This window comes from Ambystoma mexicanum, chromosome 8 (genome assembly GCF_040938575.1).
Source record: "Ambystoma mexicanum isolate Mex_15411 chromosome 8, UKY_AmexF1_1, whole genome shotgun sequence".
Classification (NCBI taxonomy): domain Eukaryota; kingdom Metazoa; phylum Chordata; class Amphibia; order Caudata; family Ambystomatidae; genus Ambystoma; species Ambystoma mexicanum.
Genome location: NC_090929.1, coordinates 778,555,934 through 778,579,899, shown reverse-complemented (window position 1 = coordinate 778,579,899; position 23,966 = coordinate 778,555,934). Strand labels below are relative to the sequence as shown.

Genomic DNA, 23,966 nt, shown 5'->3' with positions numbered 1-23,966 from the left:
GGTTTCTAAGCGCGGACCCTGGGACCTGTGTTGCTTCATGTAGTGTTGCTTCCAAGGCGAGCAGTTGCCGCTGAGCTATCCTTAAATGATTTGAGTCAAGTTATGCATGCCACAGCGCCACCCAGTAGCCATCACTACTGAATTTCACCCACAGTTCAGAGCCACATGAGCAAAGCATTGTGGATATGCTCAAATACAATTCTTTAGCTCCAGAAACATGCATTTGTCTTACAGAGCAGTGCGATTTTATACATCACTTCTTCAACCCAAGACAGACAGTCCTCAAGCCAGGCTGAAAGTAAAGTATATGTGGAAATATTTAATTGAGTAATGTCTTTCTAATTGCAGTTTCCATTTCGGTTTTACAGTGACAGGCTTGCCCTGCTACAAGTAAGAAGAATTCTTCAACAGCTGGGTCTCGATAGCACCTGCGATGATAGTATCATTGTAAAGATGGTGTGTACTGTCGTTTCTACCAGAGCAGCCCAGCTCTGTGGAGCTGGATTGTCAGCAATTGTGGATAAAATACGGAAGAACAGGGGATTAGAGCATCTTCAAGTGACAGTTGGTGTGGATGGAACATTGTATAAATTACACCCACAGTAAGTATTTAACATGTACCATACCGGCATTCTCACATAATTCAGTACCGTTTGCACCTTTACACTGTTTATTTTTAGGTTATTGATAAGCAGTGTGGCCAGTTTAAGGACGGTATGCCTTTATGTGACGTTACATTGTTCCCCTTCCCGTGTCCTCCAATTTAGAGGCCTGCTCCCTTCACATAACCTCACATTCTTTGTGATTCCTGCGACCCATATGCACAGCGGTGTAACCAGGATGTCTTACCTGGGTTGGCATGCACATTATGCATGCGCGCCCAGGGAGGGTTCTTTGTAACTAAAGCATATTGGTATTTTCTTTTGCATGCTCCCAGAGGTCAGGTCAAAGTTTTAACTATTATAAGCCATTGAATAATTGTAACTAGTTAATAGACACAATCCAAGCAAATGTGGCTTCTGCTAACCTAGAATATAAAGTATTGTGATCCGAAACAATGCCATGCCCATGTCTGAAATGTCCAACAATACTTTCAAGACAGGTACAAAAACAAACGTTATGATAAATATATCTGCTTGTGGTCATTGTTTGATAAGTGAGGATACATGTGAAGTACTACCGAAAATGAAAACGTTCTTTTAATGTGTGCTTTTATTTCTTGTTTTGGAAGATTAGATTGCCAAATGGGGTCGTGGGGGCCGTGGGATCAAATTCACGTATTGCAGTGTGAAGAGCTCTTTCACAATTACCATAAAAGAATTGTCGCAGGCAAATGAGTAAAATTCAGTGTTATCACAGTGGGCACAAGTAGCTTGAGTCCATCTTGAATCACGCTAATATCACCCAACTTAACAATATTAATTCTATTAGCCACCTAAAGATAAAAGAAAACTCTGTTCCTTCCTGACAAAGTCAAGTATATGCATGTCTTCTCTTCTAGCACAGAACTGTAAAATCCATGCAAAGTAAACGCAGAATGTGAAAAGTGCTAAGCGTGTAAATATTAGAGATACCGAAAAAAACAATCCTCTTTTCTCACCTAACATCATTCCTTCGTGCACACTCTAGGTTCTTAAAAATATGCAAAACATAGCTCTTGAATTATGTTCTATATGTCCTGGCATTTCCATCACAAGCCATTGTGTATTCTTGTACATATTATGAATGGCGGAGTATATGTACTATAATGCAATATGAAGTGAATCTGGAATCCATGACTGGTTGATTATTTCAAACCTAATATGGCACAATCCCTCTAATTTACCCTGGATGTAACTACTTCTTTCAGACTTGCACAAACCTAGAAGAGTCTGTGTGAAAGTCACCTGTTTGGAGTCATTGTTTGACACATGCAAGTATCTTGGCACTATGCAGAATATGCATAACATGTGTAAATCTGCAATTAAGGGTGATTAATATTTTGCAAACGATGGGCAGTCAAAGCCCCCTGCTTCGATTGGAGCTCGGAATAGCACCCATATTACCAGGCTTTACTTGTATTTGCTTTAGCAGCAGGGTCTTTCTGGAGAGGGTCCTGGTGTTTCTCCTTGTGTTTGAAAGAGCTCTTAATATGGATGTGCAGCTCCTGTGAGCATTTTTAAATTGCAGCATGAACAGCCAACATTCTACAAACAAGATAAGTGCTGCTCTTTTGCTCAGTCTCCATGTGCATCCATCAAAGGCACAGAAATTGGTGGAATTATGTTATTTTATCTGCCAGAGTTAATTGATCTCCACTCAGAGCCCTAATGTTGATGCAGCTCTGGAGGACTATTTTTCTTCTGAGCTGTTGTATTTTTTATATAAGGGCATATTAATGTATTTGTGGCCTGTGGCACAGACATCTTTGAGAACAACCCCTAATCCCCCCAGAAAATGAAGTCACCCAAAAACTTTCTGGCTGGACCCTTGCCCTCACCCTTTGCCCCGATCCGTAGCATGACATGTGTCCTTGGAAGTGGCTTGCTTGTTTGGCCTTGTCTACCTTGTACCCCTTTTCTGCTAGTACAGTCATTTCTACATCGGGCTTCTGTTTTGCTACAGATAAAGATGTTGTCTACGTATTGTATAACATCACTTTATAACTGTCATTGCCTAAGTCCATCTGGAGGACCCTCTTAAATATGGACGGGGACTCACAGTACCCTTGTGGAAGACGAGTGTGTTTCCATTTCCTATTTCTATATAGAAATGAAGTCAAATCTTGTGAGTCTGGGTGGAGCGGTATAGAGAAGAAGGCATTCTTCAAATCTATAACTGTGAAACAGGTAGCTTCCGTAGGAATGCTACACAAAATTGTTGCAGGGTTCAGAACTAGAGGAAATTCTGCCTCGACAATATGGTTCACAGCGTGCAAGTCTTGTATAAAACACCAGGTAACCGTTGCTGCCTTTTTCACAGGGTACACCGCTTTGTTGCATAGTGACTGCTAGGGAGAATTCTCTGTTAAGGCTATTTTCCCAAACCTAGTGAGTCCATCAGCAGCTTTGCTGGATTTTTTGGGGTTTATTTTTTTCTCCTGCTAAGAGTGAGACTCTTTTTCTCCCACTCTTAGGCATGATTTGAGATATCTTTTGACTTTGGAATGTGTTTTATGGGCTATGGAGTCTTTTACTCCATAGGGTTTCAAGTATTTTTGGTAAGTGTGTTACACAGCACCCTCAGTGCAGTAACACAGGGGTGTCATAGTGACCCCCAAACATAGACCCCATACCCTGGGACTGACTACTCTCTCCCAGGGCCTGTAAAGTCACCACTGACTTTACTAGTCTTAAATTGTGAACAGAACCAGTACAAAACATCATATTGTGGAAGTACTGGTAGGGGTAATTAGATTGCCCCTGGGTCTATTTTTCGAGGGGTACTGTGCAGTCCCCCCTCATCGAGTTTCTGGCTTGTGGCAGTGGTTACCACGTGAAATATTCCACAGGAATATTTCCTATGGGATTTTCCCATTCATTTTAAACGCACCACTTTTTTGGTGCAATGTTAAAGATACAGCCGGGTTATTTAATTCATATTTATTCCCTGGTTGAGTCTTTTTGCCAGGACTCAGTTTTAAAATGGTGTTTGTGTTCGCCTCTGTAACTCCAACCCAAGTCGAACCCTTTGTTCCACTTTTTGGCGGGCTTCTGCACAGAAGCCTCCAAAAGTGGTGCCACTCTGTCTGGGTCTACAGGATGTGTGGGAGGGGAGTTTAGGCACCCTGGACTGAGTTGCCTCAGCAACTCAAATCGCACTCTTGTGTGATTGGCCCAGTGGTGAGCCGCCCGGCTCACCACTTAGCATGTTTGAGTGACAGCTAGGACTGATGAATGGGGGTTTTCTGCATAAAAGCAGGGCTTTGGGGACTGGAACTTCAGAAGTCGCCACAGGACCAAAGAATCCGAAGAGGGAGAAGCTGAGCCGACCTGCAACGACGACACCACCGGTGGAGCCCTGGTGAACCGCCTCACCACTTCCTGACGACAGAAAAGATCTTCATCCCGGAGAGTCTTCTTCCTCTGAACTGGTGGGGATGACCAGTTCACCCTCTTTTCGCCTCCCTGAATCGTCTCATGGTCGAATCACCCGTACCAAGCACCCCGGCGGCCGGATAGCCACGCTTCACCACTACAGCAAATTAAAGGGTAGAAACTCTGCGGCTGGTTTCTTCCCTGGCAGTGCAACAACCTCCAGCTTTCCTCCATGTTGAGATCTTCTCTTCCCCAGGACGAAGCTCCGACTTGCACCCGCTGCCAGGAACAACTGCCCCCTCTGGAGATTTCTCACCATTTCAGGTACTGTGTCCCGCCTGGTCTCCCTTGCAACAGACTGTTCAAGGTGTCCCGTAAATCCTTGACTCTCTATCCTGGGGTGACCTGGGACCTGCTAACTAACTTTTTCTGAACTGATCCAACCCTTTTTGAACTATCTGCAAAGACTTTTTAACGTATTATTCAACTGTGTGATCGTGGACACATTCCGCCTGGCTCTCTCCAAGAGTGGGTCTGGCCTATGAACTTTCTTGCTCTAACAGTAGACTCTGCCTTTTTCTGACTTGCTGTGGTTCTTTTAAAAAGTGCTGGTATTGTGCTGTCCTAATTCTACCTTTTCCCTCCCTTTTTAACTAACTTATTGGAGTGCCATCTTAGTTTAAGCGCTCACCTCTGTCTGCAAATAAGTGGTGTTTTAACTAAAACTTGTTCAATAAGTAATCAGGGATGTATATATATTGATAGTGACTGTGTTTGAACTTGCTTGCCATATTAGTGTTAGTGTATTTTACAAGTGTGTTTTTAAATAAATAATTATATACTTTTACACCCAAGCTCTGGTCACTGTTTGCTTGTGCTACTGTATCTCTGTACCTATTTTGTATACTCTATATACTGTCTAACTCTTCTTGAGAGAAGTCTGGCTGCTCAGCCACAGCTACCAGGTAAATCTGGGTGGCACAGACTGCTACCAATTGGGTTTACTGCCAACACCTGTAGTCCTAAGCCTTTTGCAGTGGTCCTAAAGGAAACTGCACAGGTTTCTGCCTAACAGTGACTCTGATGGTATCAGAATGCCTTGCTTGACTCAGGCCGCAATGCCCTTGTCTGCCTCCCTCGATAGAGGTTATTGCTTTGCTCTTGGGAGAATGGCTCCTGCTTATGTTTTATCTTCACTGCTCCTATTCCCATCTAAAGCCCCACCTCATGGGGACTCGTGGTCCATAAGGCACTGGGGACCTTGGGCAAGTCTTCCTCGAGGAAGAACAGCAGTGTTTGTAGAATCATCGCCGTTCTCTGTGGTACTTCTCTGCTGTGTATGTACACCCATTATGCAATGCTAATGTCGAACACTAGCTCCTGGTCTGAGCTGTTGTATTTGAACAATTATTAGTCTGTCACGGTAGTCACTCTTCTGCCACTGCAATCACTGACCTCCATGGTCGTCCGGTGTCATCTGTCCCATGTACTGTTATTCTGTCTCCCCCCTATTATTACTGCCTCTAATTCACCGTCCCATCTTGCTTGTCTAATGGTAGTTCTGGTCTAAACAGGTACTCATTTGGAAGTCGCCATGGTTTTCCTGTATCCCTGGGAGCGATGTTATTATGACTTCAGTCCAATATAAGAACAACTCCTCATCTGCCGGCACCCCTCTCTGTACCATTCGTCCACAATAATTTTCCTCACATTTAAGAGGTGAATCCCAGGTGTGGAACACACTATCCCTTGGTCAGTGAATGATATGGTCCTGTTGGGTTTGCTCATGATGTCTCTTCCCATTGTGTTTACTGGTGTATATCGGCAATACAATAAGGGTAGAGCTACGTCATGCTCCCCTATAGAAAGTGTAAGATCGTCTGTAAAAGGAACCAAATCCGTTGCCCCAGAAAATCCCTGTGCATTCATGGTGTCGCCTGACATTGGATACCTTCCCTCCCTGATACAGGACCTAGTCATCACTGTGTCTGCAAGAAAGAAAAAAGTATTGTCATCTATCGTCACTCTGATACATGGTTCCCCTGCAAGGTTGGGTGTAAATGAAAGGACGAAACACATCAGGTCTGTCTGGGGGCTGTCCTATTGTGGGTATAATGACATTTTGTTCCCTGTGAATGGGTTGCCCCCACCACAGTTGCCGCTCACAGTTTCTGAATGGGAGCCATTCCCATAGAGTCTGTGCGTGGCAATGTCCTGTTGCCTGGCTGTGCCATGTATGGTGACTGTGTGTTATTCTGCATCTGCAGTGTAGGTGTCGCCTGTGATTACTGCGGTGTGGGTGCAGGCATCTGATGTGCCTGTGTCATGGGTTGGTATGCCTGCAGGTATGCATTCAAGGTCTGCACCTGTCATCGTGTTTGGTCCTGAGAACAGTACTCTGTCTGTTCTCCCTGATATGTAGGCTGATATTGCACCCCCCTCTACTTCTACACACCCTGTAAATGTGTCCTATCTGACCACACACCCACCACTGTGGTGGTTCCCTCATTGGTTTCGGGTAATCTCCTGAAAATTCCTCTGGGCCTTGTATCAGGTGCCTGTACCCTCTGTCTCTTGGTGGCCCCCCTCTTCCTCTGAACTCATGATGCGCATCACCCCGGCCCATGAAACCTCTCCCTGTGGGTGGTGGTCCATACTGCGGATGCATGGTGCCTTGTCCTTCCGTGTTTGTTAACATTACCCGTTCCGTGGCATCAGTTGACAATTTCTTGTTCACTAACTTTGCATCTTCCTGTTTCCTTTCCTCACGCTTCTTGCTTGCATTTTCTTGCATTAGCCCACAATAGTTTACTATAGTGAGTTGAATTTCTGACCACGTTTTGTCTCCATCCCCACTAACCTCTTGAACTGCTTTTGCAACTGCTCTGGCAACCCTTGACATAATATATGATAGAATAATCCCACTGTTTTGTCCCATGGTTCTCGTGTTTCAAGTCTCCATTTCTCTTGAATGTACTGCAGTGGGTCTTCGTCTTCCCCCATTTTATGTGCCATGATCACGCTAATGTTTGAGGGGTCGGGGTAATGTACCGATAGAGCGCGCCACATGACCGCTCAGCAATTGTTGAATGGGGAACCGTTGTTCGCCGTGTTCTGCATGGTTACTGCTGGGTAGCAGGCCCTTTTCCACACATCATCGGCAACCTCCCTGAGAATTGCCGAAAGTAAACTTTTCATATCCCCCACTGCTAGTGTCGTACTTGCTGTTAGCTTTTCTATTTCGTATATCCACTTCCCTGCACCCGCGGTCAACGAGGGTAACTTGCACCTCAAGTTGTCTTTGTCAATCTATTGCCATGGTATGTATTGAGGTCGCCCTCCTCCCTTTTCAAATAAGGGGAATAGTGTTTCCTCCTCCTGTCTCCCAGTGTCTTTGGTGGTGGTGAACCCCCTTGCCAATTCTCCACTCCTTCGTGCTGGAAGGTCTCTGAGCCTCTGTGTATATGGAGTAACGATGTCAGTGTTGCACGATATAGCCCTAGAAGGATGTGCCCTCTCATCCTTGTCACCCCTCAGTCCACCCAGGTCCTTGTCTGCTCCCCATTTGGTGTCTCAATCTGGGCTCTTACCTGTAAACCGATGGGCAGGTTGTGCCACTTCTTCATCCTCACTCCTTACTAAGTCGTCGTCCAACCTGGTGTCTCCACCATTGCTGTCGATATGATCTTGGAAGCTTAGTCTCCTTAATACTGTGCCTCCCTGCTGCCCTTCTATGTCAATCATGCTCCCACGCTCCCCCCTCATGAAAGACCCAGTATTGTCTCTGTCTGGCAACGTGACTACCCTATCATATCTCCTGCCTCGGTCCGACTCTCCTTCCTCCTCTCTTTCCTCATCACAAAAATGTGCTAAACTCAACTTCACTTGCACTTCTCTCACAGGGTGCTCTTCCTCCTCCCTCAGCCATCACTCTATAATGAGCCGTTCTGCTTCTAACTTCCTCTTGTCCTTATTTATCTTCACTTGCTTTTCCCTGTCTTCTTCTGCACTTTTCCTTGCCATGTCCTCAAGCTCCCTCTGTGTCTGCATCCCTCGCTGTTCACGCTCTTGTGCTTCTGCCTTCTGTTTCTCCCTTTGCACTCTCTCCTGTTCTTCCTTTTCCTCCTTTTCTTGTCTCTTTACTTCTTCCATTATCACTGCCCACTCTCTTAATTCACTGGTGTCCTTACAACCCATTACTTACTTATTGGGACCTCCTGCTTCTCCTGCTACATTCCCATCTAGTTTAATCAGTATTTGTCCGCCTACCCATTCGTTCGATGCTATATTCTCTGGTCCTTCGTGTCTCCCTTCCCTCCCCATGTCGCTCTTTTGATGCATGCTTGGATTTTCATTATGCTCTCCTTTTACGCATCTAGCACTTCTAGCTTCCTCTACTACCTTTCGTGTCTTTCTGCCCCTCCATTCTGCTGTAAACTGGAAGTGCAAATATTGGATTTGTGTACTCTGCCGCTGCTCTCAATTCCCTCGCTGGGTATTACCCCTGGACACCCGTTGTTGCACCTCTGTTCTCATGTTCAGGAGGAGAAGGGTGGGGCAGAGGGGTTTTCGCCCACGGCCTCCTGTCCCTCCATCGTCCTGAAACATTTTCCACAGTTCAAATATGGCCATTTGCTTATTCAATTTCTTCCCCTTATAAGCCTCGTGTACATGCGTGTGTAATGGTTGCTGCAAACGTTTGGAGAAGTTCCCAATTTTTGGCCATGGCGTAGGCAGTTTATTCTCTGTGCTTCATGTCCATTCCATGGAAAGGACCCTCACATGTGCTGTAGGGGTGTGTCCCCCACATTCTTCCCACAATGCATCACTTTAATACTTACTTGACCACAGTTCGGGGCTTTCAACACCTCTGATGTTATCAAACAAATGCACTTTACCTTATATTAACTTCCAATATTCAAACAACAGTTTAGTTCACAAAATCACAAGCCTCTCCGTCTCTCAGCCAATATCCTGGGGGTGCTCCACGCACCGCCCTTCTGCAACTCTCCACCTTTGCAGGCACACTTACTAATCTTGCGCGTGCATCTTCCGCACACTGCCACAAAATTTCAGAACTCTATCAATCCTTGATCGCCAAAAAAAGAGTTCTGCACCTCCACCTGCTCTCCGATTCCTATAAACAAACCTCCCTGTGAAGTCACCTCAATAGTGCAAAAGGATAAAGAAACAGAATTGCTGATACCCGCCCACTCGCTAAATTAACCAAAACATTTCCCAGTGACTCCAAGACTGCGACAAATATAAACAACATATATCCATGGCGTCACCTTGCCTCCTAACAGGTGATACCAATTTTTCACATGCTCAATCTGTACCTAGAGCGTCGCCTTGTAGAAAAAACGCCTCTGCTAGACTTAACCAGAAGAACACCTTCTTCAATTCAAGGTAACTTCACTTGCTAAGCCTGAAACCCATGGATACCATCATCCATGACCCAAGGTACAATGCCCAACCCACCGGAAATCCAATATTTAAATATCTTCTGTCACCTGTACCCTTAAGTCAGTCGTCTAGGCCGACTGCCGCAACTGGTCACCTCAAGATTGAATGTTCCCTAGCCACAGACAACTAACATCCACTTCTACATCTTACCACCGACTACTCAACAATAATCAGTACCACCCCATACCCAACAACTGTTCACCTCTTCCCCTATTTGCCTTATGGCTGAGACAATACTTACACTCCGTGACCCGCTGTCGCCACTCAGCCACTGGCTCTCCCCAAAGCTGCCACTGCGCCCTTCTGGTCTGCTAGGCATCTCACAGACCACGGCCATGATTTTCTCCAAGGCGGCTCTTGACGGCCTCTTCACGGGGTGCACCTTCCATGTGGTCCTTGTTTTCCGTCAGTCACATCACAGCCCTCCAGGCATTGCGATGGAAGAGACGTCTCCATGCCGATGGAACGTAGCGAACCATCCTCTGCTACCAATTTGTAAAGGTATGCTAGAGGACAGGGGGTTCACACTACAAAATCACCACTTAGCAGAGTGCCCAAGGCCCATCAAACCCTCCCCTGGCAATGAAGGAGGACTCAGCAATGCGGCAAAGCAGAACTGTATTTTATTGTTCCAAACTGACAGGAATCTTACAGGAAATATAAAAATCTCCAGCAATCACAACTCCTGAGCTCGGGTCACAAGCTTTTATCCCATAATGATGTCAGAGCTCCCAATTCTTCCCCAAAAACCTAAGAACTGAACCCATTGGGTAGCTCGGGTAGTAATACCTATGGACGTCCCCTATATGTCCGCTATATATGTTGTTAGATTGTCTTCCCATGTCAGGTGGGTTTGACTGAGGCTTCCCCAAAAACTATCTATTACATTGTTGCAGGGTCGCAGGACTACCATTGGCCCTTGCATCCTCATACACCACCACAGGATTCGGGCACCCTGATTGGTTGGAGCAGGCCTCCTCAGGCCTGGGACCCTGTTCTGTTCACAGCGCACAGTGTGCCTTTTCACGGTAATGAGAAAGACTGTGTGTCCCCATTGTTGCCACTGACATAGCCACCTACCCTGAGAGAGTGCCTGCCAACTGCAATGTTTAGTGGACAACGCATGTATCAATTGTGTCTGTCTTCAATGGGAATGGCATCTCCTCCCACCACAGGTAAATGGCCATTGTTCGGCATGGCCGAGTCACGTGGGTGAGGACCACAAAACTGAAATTTTTGGTCTGCAATTATAGAGGATTTTATTCTGTTATTTTGCAGGTGGCTCTCTGCCTGCGGAGCCAGGAATGTTCCAGCGGCCCATGTCTTTGGCTGCAGGCACAGGCTTCTGTGCTTCGCGCTACAGAGTCTCTACCTCTTCTTGCCTTATTCTGAGGCTTGTGGCTTCATGGAAAATCACTACAGTCATTCTATGGTTTCCCTATATATATTGTATTTTATTTAGAGGTTAGTAGTACTCGACTCTCCTAGGTTCCATATATGTCCTTGTAGTTCCATATGGTTAGTTGCAATAAAGCGATTGCAAGCTTGCTCTGTGTGACTTGTGCATTTCTGAACTTGTCTAGTAAAAAGGAAAGGCTTCTGACTGTATGTATATTTATTTGTCCTCAATCTACAGAACAGTGCATGTATGATCTTCGTGTGTGCACGTGTGTGTCTGTGTAACTTTGTTTAGGGGTGCGAGTTTAGGTTGTGACTAACGTTACTATATCGTGCTGTCACTAATGACATCAGTACGGCTGGATATTTATCATTAGTCAACCGGGTCCAGTGATGGGGCACCTGTACCCGCAAAGACATCAGCTGGATAGGGTTTGAACGGTTGTCTAAGAGAATATCTGCTCACATACGTGGACTGCACCAGTCCACCTGGGGGTTGGCCAAACAGCGACTGCCACCTGTCGTTTCTCCTCCTTGCTGCTTATATGTGCATAGGGGACACAAAGGCCATTCCAGGGACCCTCTCTCCAAAGTTCTAATGTTTTCAACGTCAGACAACTTTATTAAACAACAAAAAAGGGTTGGATGAAAGCCTTTCTGTCCCTATTCTAAAGTGATTTTCCCTACCTAGAAAACTAAAACTAAGGATCAGTCTGTGTCTCGTCGTCAAACATATAAACTGTCCTTCTGTCCCAAAACATACTACTCTGACCCTCACACTAAAATGAACACTAAGAGTGCAAGGAAATGTATCTGAATTTTATTTGGCAAAAAGTGTCTACAACTAAGGCAAGCAAACAAAACCAACACAAACAGTCTTTTCCAAGGAGTCGTCCCTGGATCCAGAGGGTGAGTTCCCTTCCCCTGGATTATTTAAGAATTATGGGAAAAGTGTCTCTTTCAAACAATATTTTCTTCAGGGTGTCCAAAATGTCTTTGGTGTACTTCCTTGTCATATACTTTGTAAACCAACAGGTTTCTCTGTATAACTTGAATGGACCGCCTGGTATATTCCCCTGCCAGGAAGCCTCGATCACCTTGTATACTCTCCTGCCAGGGATGTTTCTACTCTTTGTACAACTTGACTGGACCTCCTGGTATACTCTCCTGCCAGGAAATCCCTTCTGGGTCTTACAGATACACTGGTGTACTCCGCTGCCAGGTATCTTGCCTCCCAATGTTCACTGTCTGGGGTGTTCCTTTCACAAACTACTTCTTATGTTAACTGTCTTTTTAATTTAACACAGTTGTTCTAATGTATAGTGCTTTCTAATTCATTGGCTTGAGGTACTACTTATTTCAACTTTGCCCACACTGACATCTCATGTATGGGAAAGTTCTGCCTTTTCATATCTTCATCATTATTTATTTACTTGTGGTAATATTTGCTCCAATTTTCCCCACATTGATATCTCATGTTCAAGTTCTGTCTTTGGATTTCACTAGGTCGATATTCAAATGCCTTTGTCTGTTCAAATGCCTGTCAGTATGCCCAGGGTCCCCAATGGCTCTGGGTAGACTTACCAGTGTATTGAAGCCTCTCTAACCCGGGGCACACTGCAGCAATGAAGCTCCTGCTCTGGGACAGCCGCCCCTTCAGTGCAGATCTCCCTTCATCTATCCGGGCAGCTATGCCTTCAACCGCCAGCACGCGCCAGCTCTCTGACAGTTCTCTCTCGGTGCCTGCAGTGTACCTTCTGGCTTTGTGCCACACAGGTATGGAATGCTTGCGAGCGGCATAGTGGAAGTTCCTGCTTCTCCTAACGCTGCCATTTGAATGGATTGTGTCCGCCCACGTATTCCTCATCTTAGATATATCCTTACCTTCAGCTTTGCTTCTTCAGAAAAAAATTTCTCTCTCTCTCCACCAGAGGGCGCTCCTCTCGAGGTCGCGGAGTTGATGTCCGTCGAGTACCGATGTCATCCGCTGTATAAATGCCTCAAGAGCGCCCGTTGGCATAAGTTCTGTTAGCTTCGCTTCAGATCGTTACAAACGGCGCTTCAGTCTTTCATGAAGAAATATGTCGTCTTCATCGAACCCTTCCACACCGAAGACAGGATTTAAAACATTTCTAAAATGTGGAAAGAAAATGTCTTTAACAGATCCACTCAAAAATTGCCCCTGGTGCCTCGGTTCGGACCACCGCATTGAAGACTGCGGTTCGTGCCAGTCGATGACCCATAAGGCCTTAAGCAAAACTGAACCTGCCTATTGCTGCATTTTACTAGCAATGTTGATTTAGCCTGTTTTCTACTGCCCTAGCAAAACTGAACCTGCCTATTGCTGCATTTTACTAGCAATGTTGATTTAGCCTGTTTTCTACTGCCCTAGCAAAACTGAACCTGCCTATTGCTGCACTTTACTAGCAATATTGATTTAGCCTGTTTTCTACTGCCCTAGCAAAACTGAACTTGCCCATTGCTGCATTTTACTAGAAATGCTGATTTAGCCCGTTTTCATACTGCCCTAGCAAAACTGAACCTGCCTATTGCTGCATTTTACTAGTAGCCTGTTTTCAACTGCCCTAGCAAAACTGAACTTGCCCATTAGTGCACACCATTTGCAAAATCAAACCTACCTATTGTTGCATCTTACCAGCAATGTTGATTTAGCCTGCTTTACACTGCCCCAGCATAATTGAATTTGCCCTGGTCAGCATTCTTAGCCTGTGTTCATGTTCTCATCTACAGTGATTAAGCATCAGTGTGCTCCCACCTCCTCCGCCGCCCGGTGTGACTTATCTTGCACCTAGGTGTCGTGCACTACCACCATGCTCCTTAGGGCACTCCTTATACTCTACCACGTTCTGCCCTTTCAAGCAGCCATTGCCACTCAGTTACTCACACCTCCCCCACGGCCGACAATCAATCAGCCATTTGACACCTTGACTCACCCAAGCCCTCTCCACCTGACTCTGTCAGGTGTGATCCCTACAATGGGCCCTGCAACCACCACCATAGGCCTACACTACATCAACAACTACACCAACCTATATCTTAATGACCCGGCCCTCTGGTTGGAACACTTCGCTAGGAAACCTATTCCGAATCAACCATGCTCTTTATTTCTCAGAAACAAGAGATTAGGCACTAGATTCCGCATACAACCTACCCGTAGTAACATTTCCAAGCAAACACTACATACAACACCGTGCTCACCCCCTCCAACCACCAACAGCAAATCCTCTATTACAGATACTAAACCGCCTCTCATCAAGGGCGCCCTTATCAACGCCAGATCTCTTCCAGCGCATGCACTAGACATTGCAGACCTCATCAGATCCTCAGATCTCGACTTCATTGCCATATCTGAAACTTGGCTACATGCCGCATCCAGCCCCTCACTGACCCTTGCCTTACCACCTGACTATGGTATCTTGCGATGCGACCGCACCACTGCCCAGGCCAGAGGTGGTGGCGTGGCCATCATCCATAAAAACACTCTTGATCTAAGAGTGTCGACCAACTCCAAACTTGAGTCAGCTGAATTACTATCAGTCAAACTCTCACTAACACCCAATCAAACAGCCAAGCTCCACCTTATCAACAGGCACCCAGGATCTGCAACTTACTTTGTCGGCGAAATATCCACCCTCCTCCTTGACAATACCAAAACCAACTCTCAAATTATCATCCTAAACGACTTTAATCTGGGATTTAGCGACCCAAAATATCATATTGCACTGGAGCTGGAGAACGCTCTAACCATCTTTGGTTTCACCCTGCACATTCAAGAGCCTACTCATACAAAAGGTAGGACTCTTAACTGGTTAGCTGGCTCCAACTGCAATATTAATGTCCTTGCCAACACCCCCTGCTTATGGTCCGACCACCACATCATCACCTTTAATATTGAAGCCACCCCCCCTGTCCCGACTCTGGTAGCTCCAGCCCTCCCCACTAGTAATAAAAGGGACATAACTAAGGAGAAATTTCTCCCTCAGCTACTCCCATCTCTTAATGTTGCCACTGACTCCTGTAATGATCCCACCGCATCTACAACCGTAGTATGCTCACCGCTATAGACTCTATCGCCCCCATCAAATTTAGGAAGGCCAAACCACGTGCACACCTGAACTCCTGGTTCACACCACGGTTAAGAGTGCTCCGCAAAGCTAAACGCTGTGCCGAAAATCGCTGGAAAAGTCACCCTTCTGATATGCACAAAGACGGCTTCTTCCTTGCATCGCTCACCTACAAAGAAGCCATTATCGCTGCAAAAAAAGACTCCCTTAATAACCGTATCCTGCAAGCTGACTCCAACACTAAGGAACTCTTTAAGATCCTAAAAGAGCTTGAAACTCCAGCCACCCCCCCTGACACCTGCATTAAAGATAGTAAATGGTGTGCCAACATTCAGGCAGCCTTACTGAATAAAATCTTCATGCTACAATCCAAAATTAAAGACAAACAAGATAGTCTCAAAGTGGACAATCGCCCTCCCACCCCTGTAGGGGCCCTCTCTCCTGACTTGCCCAATTCTAATCCTTTTGCCTTTTCGCCGCTCACTATAGGTGGAAAACATCATCTTGAGGATCAAACACTTCAATTGCCAAGGTGATCCGTACCCCGCTCCCATCGTTAAGGAATCTGCCCACGACTTGGCCCCATTCATTACAGCCTTCATCAACTCCTCCTTTAAAACAGGTATTGTCCCTGACAACCTTAAGGACACATGGGTGATCCCATTGCTAAAAAAACCTTCCTTAGACCCAAGCATACCCACTAACTTCAGACCCATAACTACCGTCCCGTTCCTGCACAAAATCTTAGACCGTGCAGCATACCTGCAGATCCAAGAGCATTTGGAATCTAATAATCTTTTAGGTCTCAGACAATCTGGATTCCGTCCCAGACACGGAACAGAGACGACTCTAATAGATCTCAAAACACAAATTGAAGTCTTGAAGGACAAGGGTAAACTAGCCATGTTACTTCTCCTCGACCTCTCTGCCGCATTCGATCTGGTCAATCACCAAATCTTATGCAGGCACCTCCACTCTGCCACCCACTTCTCTCCGCCAGCCACGGCCTGGATTAAATCCTTTCTGTGCAATAGATCTATGCAGGTCTTTTCTCAGTCCGCAGCTGCAGATCCATCCCCAATTCACGGTGGCGTCCCTATGGGTTCTTGCGTGTCACCCACACTCTATAATGTTTTACTAAACCTCTCTTTGATGTACTTGACTATCTGGGTGTCTCCTACACAGATTACGCCGATGACACCCAGATACTCATTCCCATTACTGGAGACTACTCAGCTGACACCAAGGCCCTGAATGACGTCTACCTGGTCATCCAAGCCTGGATGGCACAACACCAGCTATGCCTCAATGACGACAAGATGGAGCTCCTCATCCTGGGCACCACGCAACGCCTTAGCAAACTTGAGCCGTCCTACCAGTCGTTTATCATTGATGGCAATACCATCTAAGTTTCGAAAGACACAAAAACCTTAGGCTTTTACCTTGACGCCACCCTATCCTTACCTCGACAAACAAATGCAGTCAGATCAGCTTCTGCAAACACCTGTAAACTCATTGCAGCTGTAGGCCTTTTCTGACTACCCCGAACAGTGTCACACTAGCCAGAACCTTCATTATGTCCAAAATTGACTATGGTAGTGCCCTCTACTTAGGAACTAGCCAAGAGAATCTGAATAAATTACAAATCACCCAGAACAACGCCATCAGAGCTGCCTTAAACATCCCTCGTAACCACCACATCTCTGAATCTAGAACCAATCTACAGCGGCTACCCGTCAAACAGAGAATCTCGCTGAAATCTCTCAACCTCACGCACAAATGCTTGGCCAACAAGGCCCCCCCGTACCTGTGCAGTCGACTATCCCGCCATGTGCCTACCCGACCTCAAAGAACCACCCAGACCTACTGTTTATCGATCCCTAGGTTCAAACTTCAAAAAGCGGGGGGCACAAGCTTCCCTGTCCTTGCCTCCAAGCTATGGAATGCCCTCCCCATCATTAGATCTGAAGATTATTTTAACGTATTTAAGTCCAAAACAAAATCATGGCTTTTCTATCAGCGTTGAAACACGCTCCGCACACAACTGCCCCACTAGCATCGGCCCACTTATCGCCTGCTGTACACTTGTCTCTATGCCTCATGTAAAATATTTGCTCTGTAACTTATGTATATTGATATACTCAATGATTATTATGTATGTACAGTCGCCCCGTGCTTAAAATTCTGTATCTTTATGCCATGTGTGCAACTCCGCACAAGTTGCGCCTGGATGCCTCCGGGCCGGATGGTGCGCGTTACATATAAAACAAATACAAATACAAAAGAACGCAGAGGCAAACTGGCGATGGGGGAGGGTTCATCAAAGTCAGCTTCGAAGGGGAAAGACTCGGCTGAGTCTTCGGTAAAACATCATAAAAAATATAGATCGAGGAGTAGATCTGGGAAGTCTTCTTCTTCGTCCTCTAAAAAGACAAAGAAAATACGGCACGATCTCCCTCTCCCTCTTCTTCCTCGACGTCATCTGAGGACGCGATAGCATGCCCTTCGAAGCATGACTCCCCGAGTAAATGAGAAGCCTTTAGAGTTTCCATGTTAAAGATTTTTGAGATTTTTTCAAAAAAGTCTAAAGAAGACTATACCCCTACTCACGAGAAACGGGACGATCCAAAACAAGAAAGTCCGATAAAAAGTTGTTGAGGGTGTCACCCAGGGACTCTTCCCAGTCACCTCATGAAAAAGACCTCCCAGTGCATAAATCGGAGTTAGAGGGAAACAAGATGGCGTCAAGCTATCATACGTCATCGAAGTCGACATCGAAAACGCCATCGAAGTCATCGAAGGCTCTCAAGTACAAGGCGTTGACAACTCATTCTAAAAAAGTTATGTCAAGTACACAGTGGACGTCTTCGAAGGCTCCCTCGACATTGTCGATGGTTTCTACAAATCCCTTGACGATTGCCTCGAGGTCATCGAAGGCTGCCTCAACAACATCGAAGATTGTTGTAACAGCATCGGCGGCATCAATGTTTTTGTCGACGCCCAAGCCTATAACAAGGGAAAGACCTGCATTACCCGAAAAAGTTTTTAATCCTGAGAGTAGACATGATTTTTTTAGGACCATGTCATCTATTTACGAGGGAGAATCATCAGCAGATGAAGAAATTACCTCTACTGGTGTTACATTTGGCACAAGACCTGTTCCGGAGGAGTTAATTGATCCTCAATCCAAAATACAGGATTTACAGGAATGCCTGCAAACAGCAAGTGGTCTGGATACCTCTCCAGAGTACGAATTTGATAAACCAGACCCATCAGAGCATGCTGATGCGGGTTACAGAAAACTAATGAATAGAGTCACTGAATTTATGGGATGGGGTAGAAATTCACCAGTCGATCAGGATGATGAAATGACTGATATTCTATCAGGAACACTGCAGCAAGACCCCATGCTTCCATTTCACATTGCATTGCAAAGGAGGGTTAATTCTGCGTGGGAACGCCCTGAAGCCATTCCGACAGCTAATAAAAAGTTTGTGTCAAAATATAGACCCTGTAATACTGATCAAGAATACCTAAGCAAAAACCCATCTCCAGAAAGTCTGGTAGTTCAAATAGCTACCTCCACTAGAAATGCTGCATACCCCACAATCCCTCCAGATAGGGAGTATAAAAAGGTTGATGCATGGTCTAGGAAGATTATCACATCAGGGAGTATGGCTTTAAAATCCACTAATGTAACTTGCACCCTGGCAAGGTTTACATATACCCTGTGGGACTGCATGTCAGCGGCAGCTGAACACATCTCACAAGGTGAAGAACGTGATGGCTTTCTAGCCATAATAAGGGATGTAAAGGAGGCTTTGCGAGAATGTCTTCAATCAGATTTGGACACAGCTGACAGTATCAGTAGGTCCATGGCAACTAGCACAGTGCTACATAGATTTGCGTGGCTAAGGAAGTCTGGTTTTGTGCCGGATGTGCAATCCAGGCTTCTTAATATGCCATTTGACGGCTCGAGGTTGTTTGGCAGCAAGGCGGATGAAAGATTGGAGAAGCTGCAGACCTCCAAAGTGGCAGCTAAATCATTCAGTGCCGCTATAAGACAACCTCAGCAATGCCCCTACACAGGCTCATCTTCCTGGAGAGGTCGTCCTTTTCGTTATTATTCCTCAATTGGAAGAGTTAGAGGACAGGCCAGTCAGAGAGATCAAAATAAATTTCCTCGGGGTGAGGAAAAGGTGCTAGACCTGCCCCAGCAGCGGCATCTGTCCCTTCAGGGGTTGCTGCAGGAAAACCACTCTGAGGTTTTGACCCGCAAGCCCCGGTGGGAGGCAGGATCTCACAGCATCTGGAAGAATGGCGGGGCATTACTTCAGATGCTTGGGCACTGGAAACAGTATCCTAAGGTTACTGCCTTCCTTTTCAAAACAAACCTCAGAATCACCCACCGCGATACAACTCTGTCAAAAATCCAGATACGCTCCTGTTGCAGGAAGTCTTAACCCTGCCACAGAAAGGTGCAATAGAACATGTACCTGTAGCGGAGAGGAACAAGGGTTGGTATTCCCCATATTTCCTCATTCCAAAGAAAGACAGAAGACTGAGACCCATCTTGGACTTGAGAAACTTAAACAAGTTCCTAAGGAAGGACAAGTTCAAAATGGTCACACTTTCTCAGATCCTTCAGGCTCTCCAACTCCAGGATTGGTTGGTATCATTGGACCTTCAGGATGCTTACTTTCATGTGCCAATCCATTTCAAACACAGAAAGTACCTGAGGTTTGCGATGGGCAATTCTCACTATCAGTTTCGAGTTCTGCCATTCGGGTTCACCTCCGCCCCAAGAGTTTTCACCAAGTTGATGGGGGTAGTGGCAGCGAGTCTCAGGAGAGGGGGGATTCATGACTACCCCTATCTGGATGATTGGATGATCAGGGCACGTTCTCCAGAACAAGCCCAGGACCATCTGTCCAGGACTTATCACTTCCTTCACAAACTAGGGTTTTCTCTGAATTTAAAAAATTCGAACATGATACCATCACAAAAACTCCAGTTTATTGGAGCAGTCCTGGATACGTGCTCGGGCAAAGCCTAGCATCCCGTAGAGAGAGCTTACCACATTCCGCAGATGGAAACAAAATTCCAGAATGCCCAGTATCTTCCGGCCTTCGATTTTCTCAGGTTGCTCGGTCTGATGGCATCCTATATTTTTCTGGTGGCAGAAGCCAGATTGAGAATGAGATCCCATCAATGGGCTCTCAGGACTCAATGGCCCCAATTCTCAGGGGAAATGTCAGATCTTTTGCAGGTTCCAGACAAAGTAGCACAGGATCTACAATGGTGGGCTTGCAGACATCATATCCTCAGAGGAGAATCTTTTTGGCAACCATGGCCGGAGATAACAGTAGTAATGGACGCCTCACTCACGAGGTGGGGAGCTCACACCAGCGGGTTGACAATCAGCGGTCGCTGGTCTCCAACGGAGTCCAAACCAGTGGTCGAAGAGTAAGAAAAGAAGTAGTGGAACTATGTTCCCTGCTAGCCTGCCCCGCTCCTCACAAACCCCATTGTCCTGCCCCCTCCCACACACAACACAAACCCCCAAACACATTAACCTGCTATTTAAGGGAATGTGCACGTTTCTACTGCTTCCTATACTGTTATTTTAAAACAAAACCGTTCCGGAACGGTTTCTTTTTAAAATAAAAGTATAGGAGCTGTAAACCTTAATTTAAAAAAGTAGAGGAGCACCGCTCCCAACCGCTCCCGCTCACTTCGACCACTTGTCCAAACTACACATAAACCTTTTAGAGCTGAGGCGATCAGACTAGCGCTGAAGGCCTTCCTGCCCTCTGTACGGGAAAAGAACGTCCTGATAATGACGGACAACACGGTGGCCATGTGCTATCTCAACAAAGGAGGAGTGGGGTCACTACCACTGTGCAGAGAGGCGATGCGGCTCTGGTTCTGGGCAATAAAAGAAGGGATCTCTCTATCAGCAATTCATCTGGCCGGAGAGCAAAACACAGCAGCGGACGCTCTGACCAGGCAGGGCACAGTCTCCCACGAGTGGGAGCTAGCTCAGGAAGTCATTCAAGAGATCCACACCCTTTGGGGAACCCCTCAAGTGGATCTATTCGCGACCAGTACCAACCTGAAGTGCGAACTGTACTGCTCAAGGGAATTTCCCCTGAGAGGAGCTCTAGGGGACGCGTTTGTGGTGGACTGGGGGTTTCCACTTCTGTACGCATTCCCTCCAGTCCCTGTGATCCCTCAAGTAATCAGGAGGTTGAGAAAGTTCAGGAAAACCATGATCCTAATTACCCCGGATTGGGCCAGGAGAATGTGGTACCCAGACCTTCTGGACATGTCCATCTTCCCTCCAATACGTCTTCCAAGAAGAGAGGATCTTCTCTCACGAGAGGAAGGTCATTTTCTCCATCCGGAGTTCAACACACTCAACCTTCACGCATGGCTTCTGAGAGGTTGAAATATAAGGATTGGGACCTTCCGGATGACATGATGGAGATTTTGCTTTCGGCCAGAAGGCCAGCAACCAAATCTCTGTATCGGTGTCGTTGGAACAAGTTCAGTAACTGGTGCAGGGAAAAGAATGTGGACCTATTTCAATGTAATATCCCCACAATTTTATCTTTTCTATTGCATTTAGCTAATCTGGGGCTCCAGGTTGGTACAATAAAGGGATACTTAGCAGCGCTATCCATTTTCAAGCGCTGTTCAGAGGAAGAATCTTACTTCAAGATACCTTTAATAATTCAATTCTTAAAAGGTCTAAATAATGTGTTTCCACCAATACCTTTTCATGTTCCTGTGCGGAATTTGAACTTAGTTCTGAAATTCCTCACATGCATTCCATTTGAGCCTTTACAATCTTGTCCGCTAAGGCTCCTTACTTTAAAAACAATACTTCTTGTGGCATTGACATCAGCACGCAGGGTAAGTGAGTGACAGGCGCATTCTAGCGGTCCTCCCCACACCATCTTTTATAAAGGCAAAGTAGTACTTAGAGTTAAGCCATCTTTTTTACCAACAATTATTTCGGATTTTCATCTGTCACAAAAAATAGCTTTGCCTACTTTTTACCCTCCTTCTCACGCAAGTAAGGAAGAGGAACGACTACATAGACTAGACCCCAGAAGAGCTCTTTGTTTCTATATTTCAAGATTAGCAAAAAAATTCTTCAGTGTGATCAACTTTTTGTGGGGTACACTGGCCGCAATTTGGGACTTGCTGTAACTAAACAAACATTATCTAGATGGATAATTTTGGCAATAACAGAATACTATCGATTGGCTGGGAAAGAACCACCAGATGGACTGAGAGCTCATTCAACGAGCGGCATGGCAATTTCAACAGCACTAAAAAGGGATGTCCCTGTACAAAATATTTGTGCAGCAGCCACATGGTCATCCATGCATACCTTCATAAAACATTATGCCCTAGATTCGACTTCTTCTCAAGGAAGTCTGTTTGCTAAATCTATACTCCATTCTGTACACGAATAGAAAAATTCTCTACACCCACCTCCAAGACAAAACTGCTTTGGGAGTCTATCTAACATGAGGAATACGTGGGAGGACACAATCCATTTGAAGAACAAGTTACTTACCAACTGTAACGTTCTTTCGATTGGATGTTCCTCCCACGTATTCCTCATCGACCCTCCCAGCCAATCCCACAGTACAGTTTACGTGAGTTACACTCTAAATTCTTTTAAGGCTTGGGTCAAAAGAGGCACGCCATTAATTACAATCCATGGACTACAATATACGAAAAAACAGAACTGAAGCCAACGGGGGCGCTCGAGGCATTTATACAGCGGATGACGTAGGTGCTCAACGGATGCCTTTGAGGGACATCAACGCCGCGACCCCGAGTGGAGCACCCTCTGGTGAAGAGAGATAGAAATTATTTTCCAAAGTAACAAAGCTGAAGGTAAGGATATATTTAAGATGAGGAATACATGGGAGGAACATCCAATCAAAAGAATGTTACAGTTGGTAAGTAACTTGTTCTTCTCTGTACTGCTGTCTGCTTTGGCTCTGCTTCCCCCATCTCTGGCTTCCCTTTCTTCTTCTCCGGTTCTCCTGCCTTGAAAGGGGACACCATTTTTAAATGTCCTGCTCACACAAGCCTCCCCAAAGCAACTAGTCTGGATGTTATACTATGTGTCTCTCTTGATCTGCATTAACTCCTTCTTCCTCTTCCGCGTCTCAGTATCTGAGACTTTCTGGGCATTGGAGTACAAAGAATTTCTGTGACTTCCAATATGATGTTGTTCAAAAATTCTATTTAGGAAATCATTAGAAACAGGAGATCTTAAAGCTGTATTATATGTGTCTGTAGGTATCAAAGGGATTTCTTCAGAAGGGGAATACTGCGTCCCTCCCAATTGAGTCATACCGGCAGGTATGACCTGTCCTTTGTGTTATTTTATTTTCCTTTCAATGCACATTACGGTGCATGTGTGAGTGACTGGGTACTCATAGTGTTTGTATTTTATTTTACTTGTAGCTACCACGCTCAGCTGTTTGGAAGTTGCCTGGCTTCCCTCCTGCTTTACTTCAGACACGCATTGTGGTCTGTCTGCTATTTCCTTCTCTTAGTGGGCGGGGACTAGCATCAAATTATGTGTCTTGGTATAATAGTACACTCATGGAAGAGCAGCTGACGAGTGCAGCCGGCGAGGGTTCAGTGTTAGGTTATGGGTTTGGGGTATAAATAACCACTCAGGAGCCTTGTTAGGTTTAGGTATCTTTAGTAAGTCCACAGGAACACAGGTAAGTACATTAGGTATAATATAGGACAAGTTCATAGGATAGAAGCATCCACCGGTCCCCCTGTGCCAAGCTCAGTTTCCAACTGATATATTCAGAACTTAGGCACTCACACAATAACATTCTAGGTAGAACACTCTGATGCTAACATTCCAGACACAGACTTACACATGGACAGGCAATAGCTGCACACACAAGATAGGTAAAACATAACACATCTCCCCCTTTACATAACATTACAA

The 23,966-nt window shown here is 45.7% G+C and overlaps 1 protein-coding gene across 1 annotated transcript in view; it reads left to right on the top strand.

Annotated features, from left to right (window-relative positions):
- The window catches only part of LOC138472439 (hexokinase HKDC1-like), a 1,340,644-nt gene that overhangs the window by 1,237,166 nt on the left and 79,512 nt on the right, over positions 1–23,966 (top strand). The window contains exon 17 of the mRNA XM_069610606.1: positions 369–602. Coding sequence (XP_069466707.1) covers positions 369–602 — 234 coding nt within the window. The remainder of the gene's footprint in view (positions 1–368; positions 603–23,966) is intronic.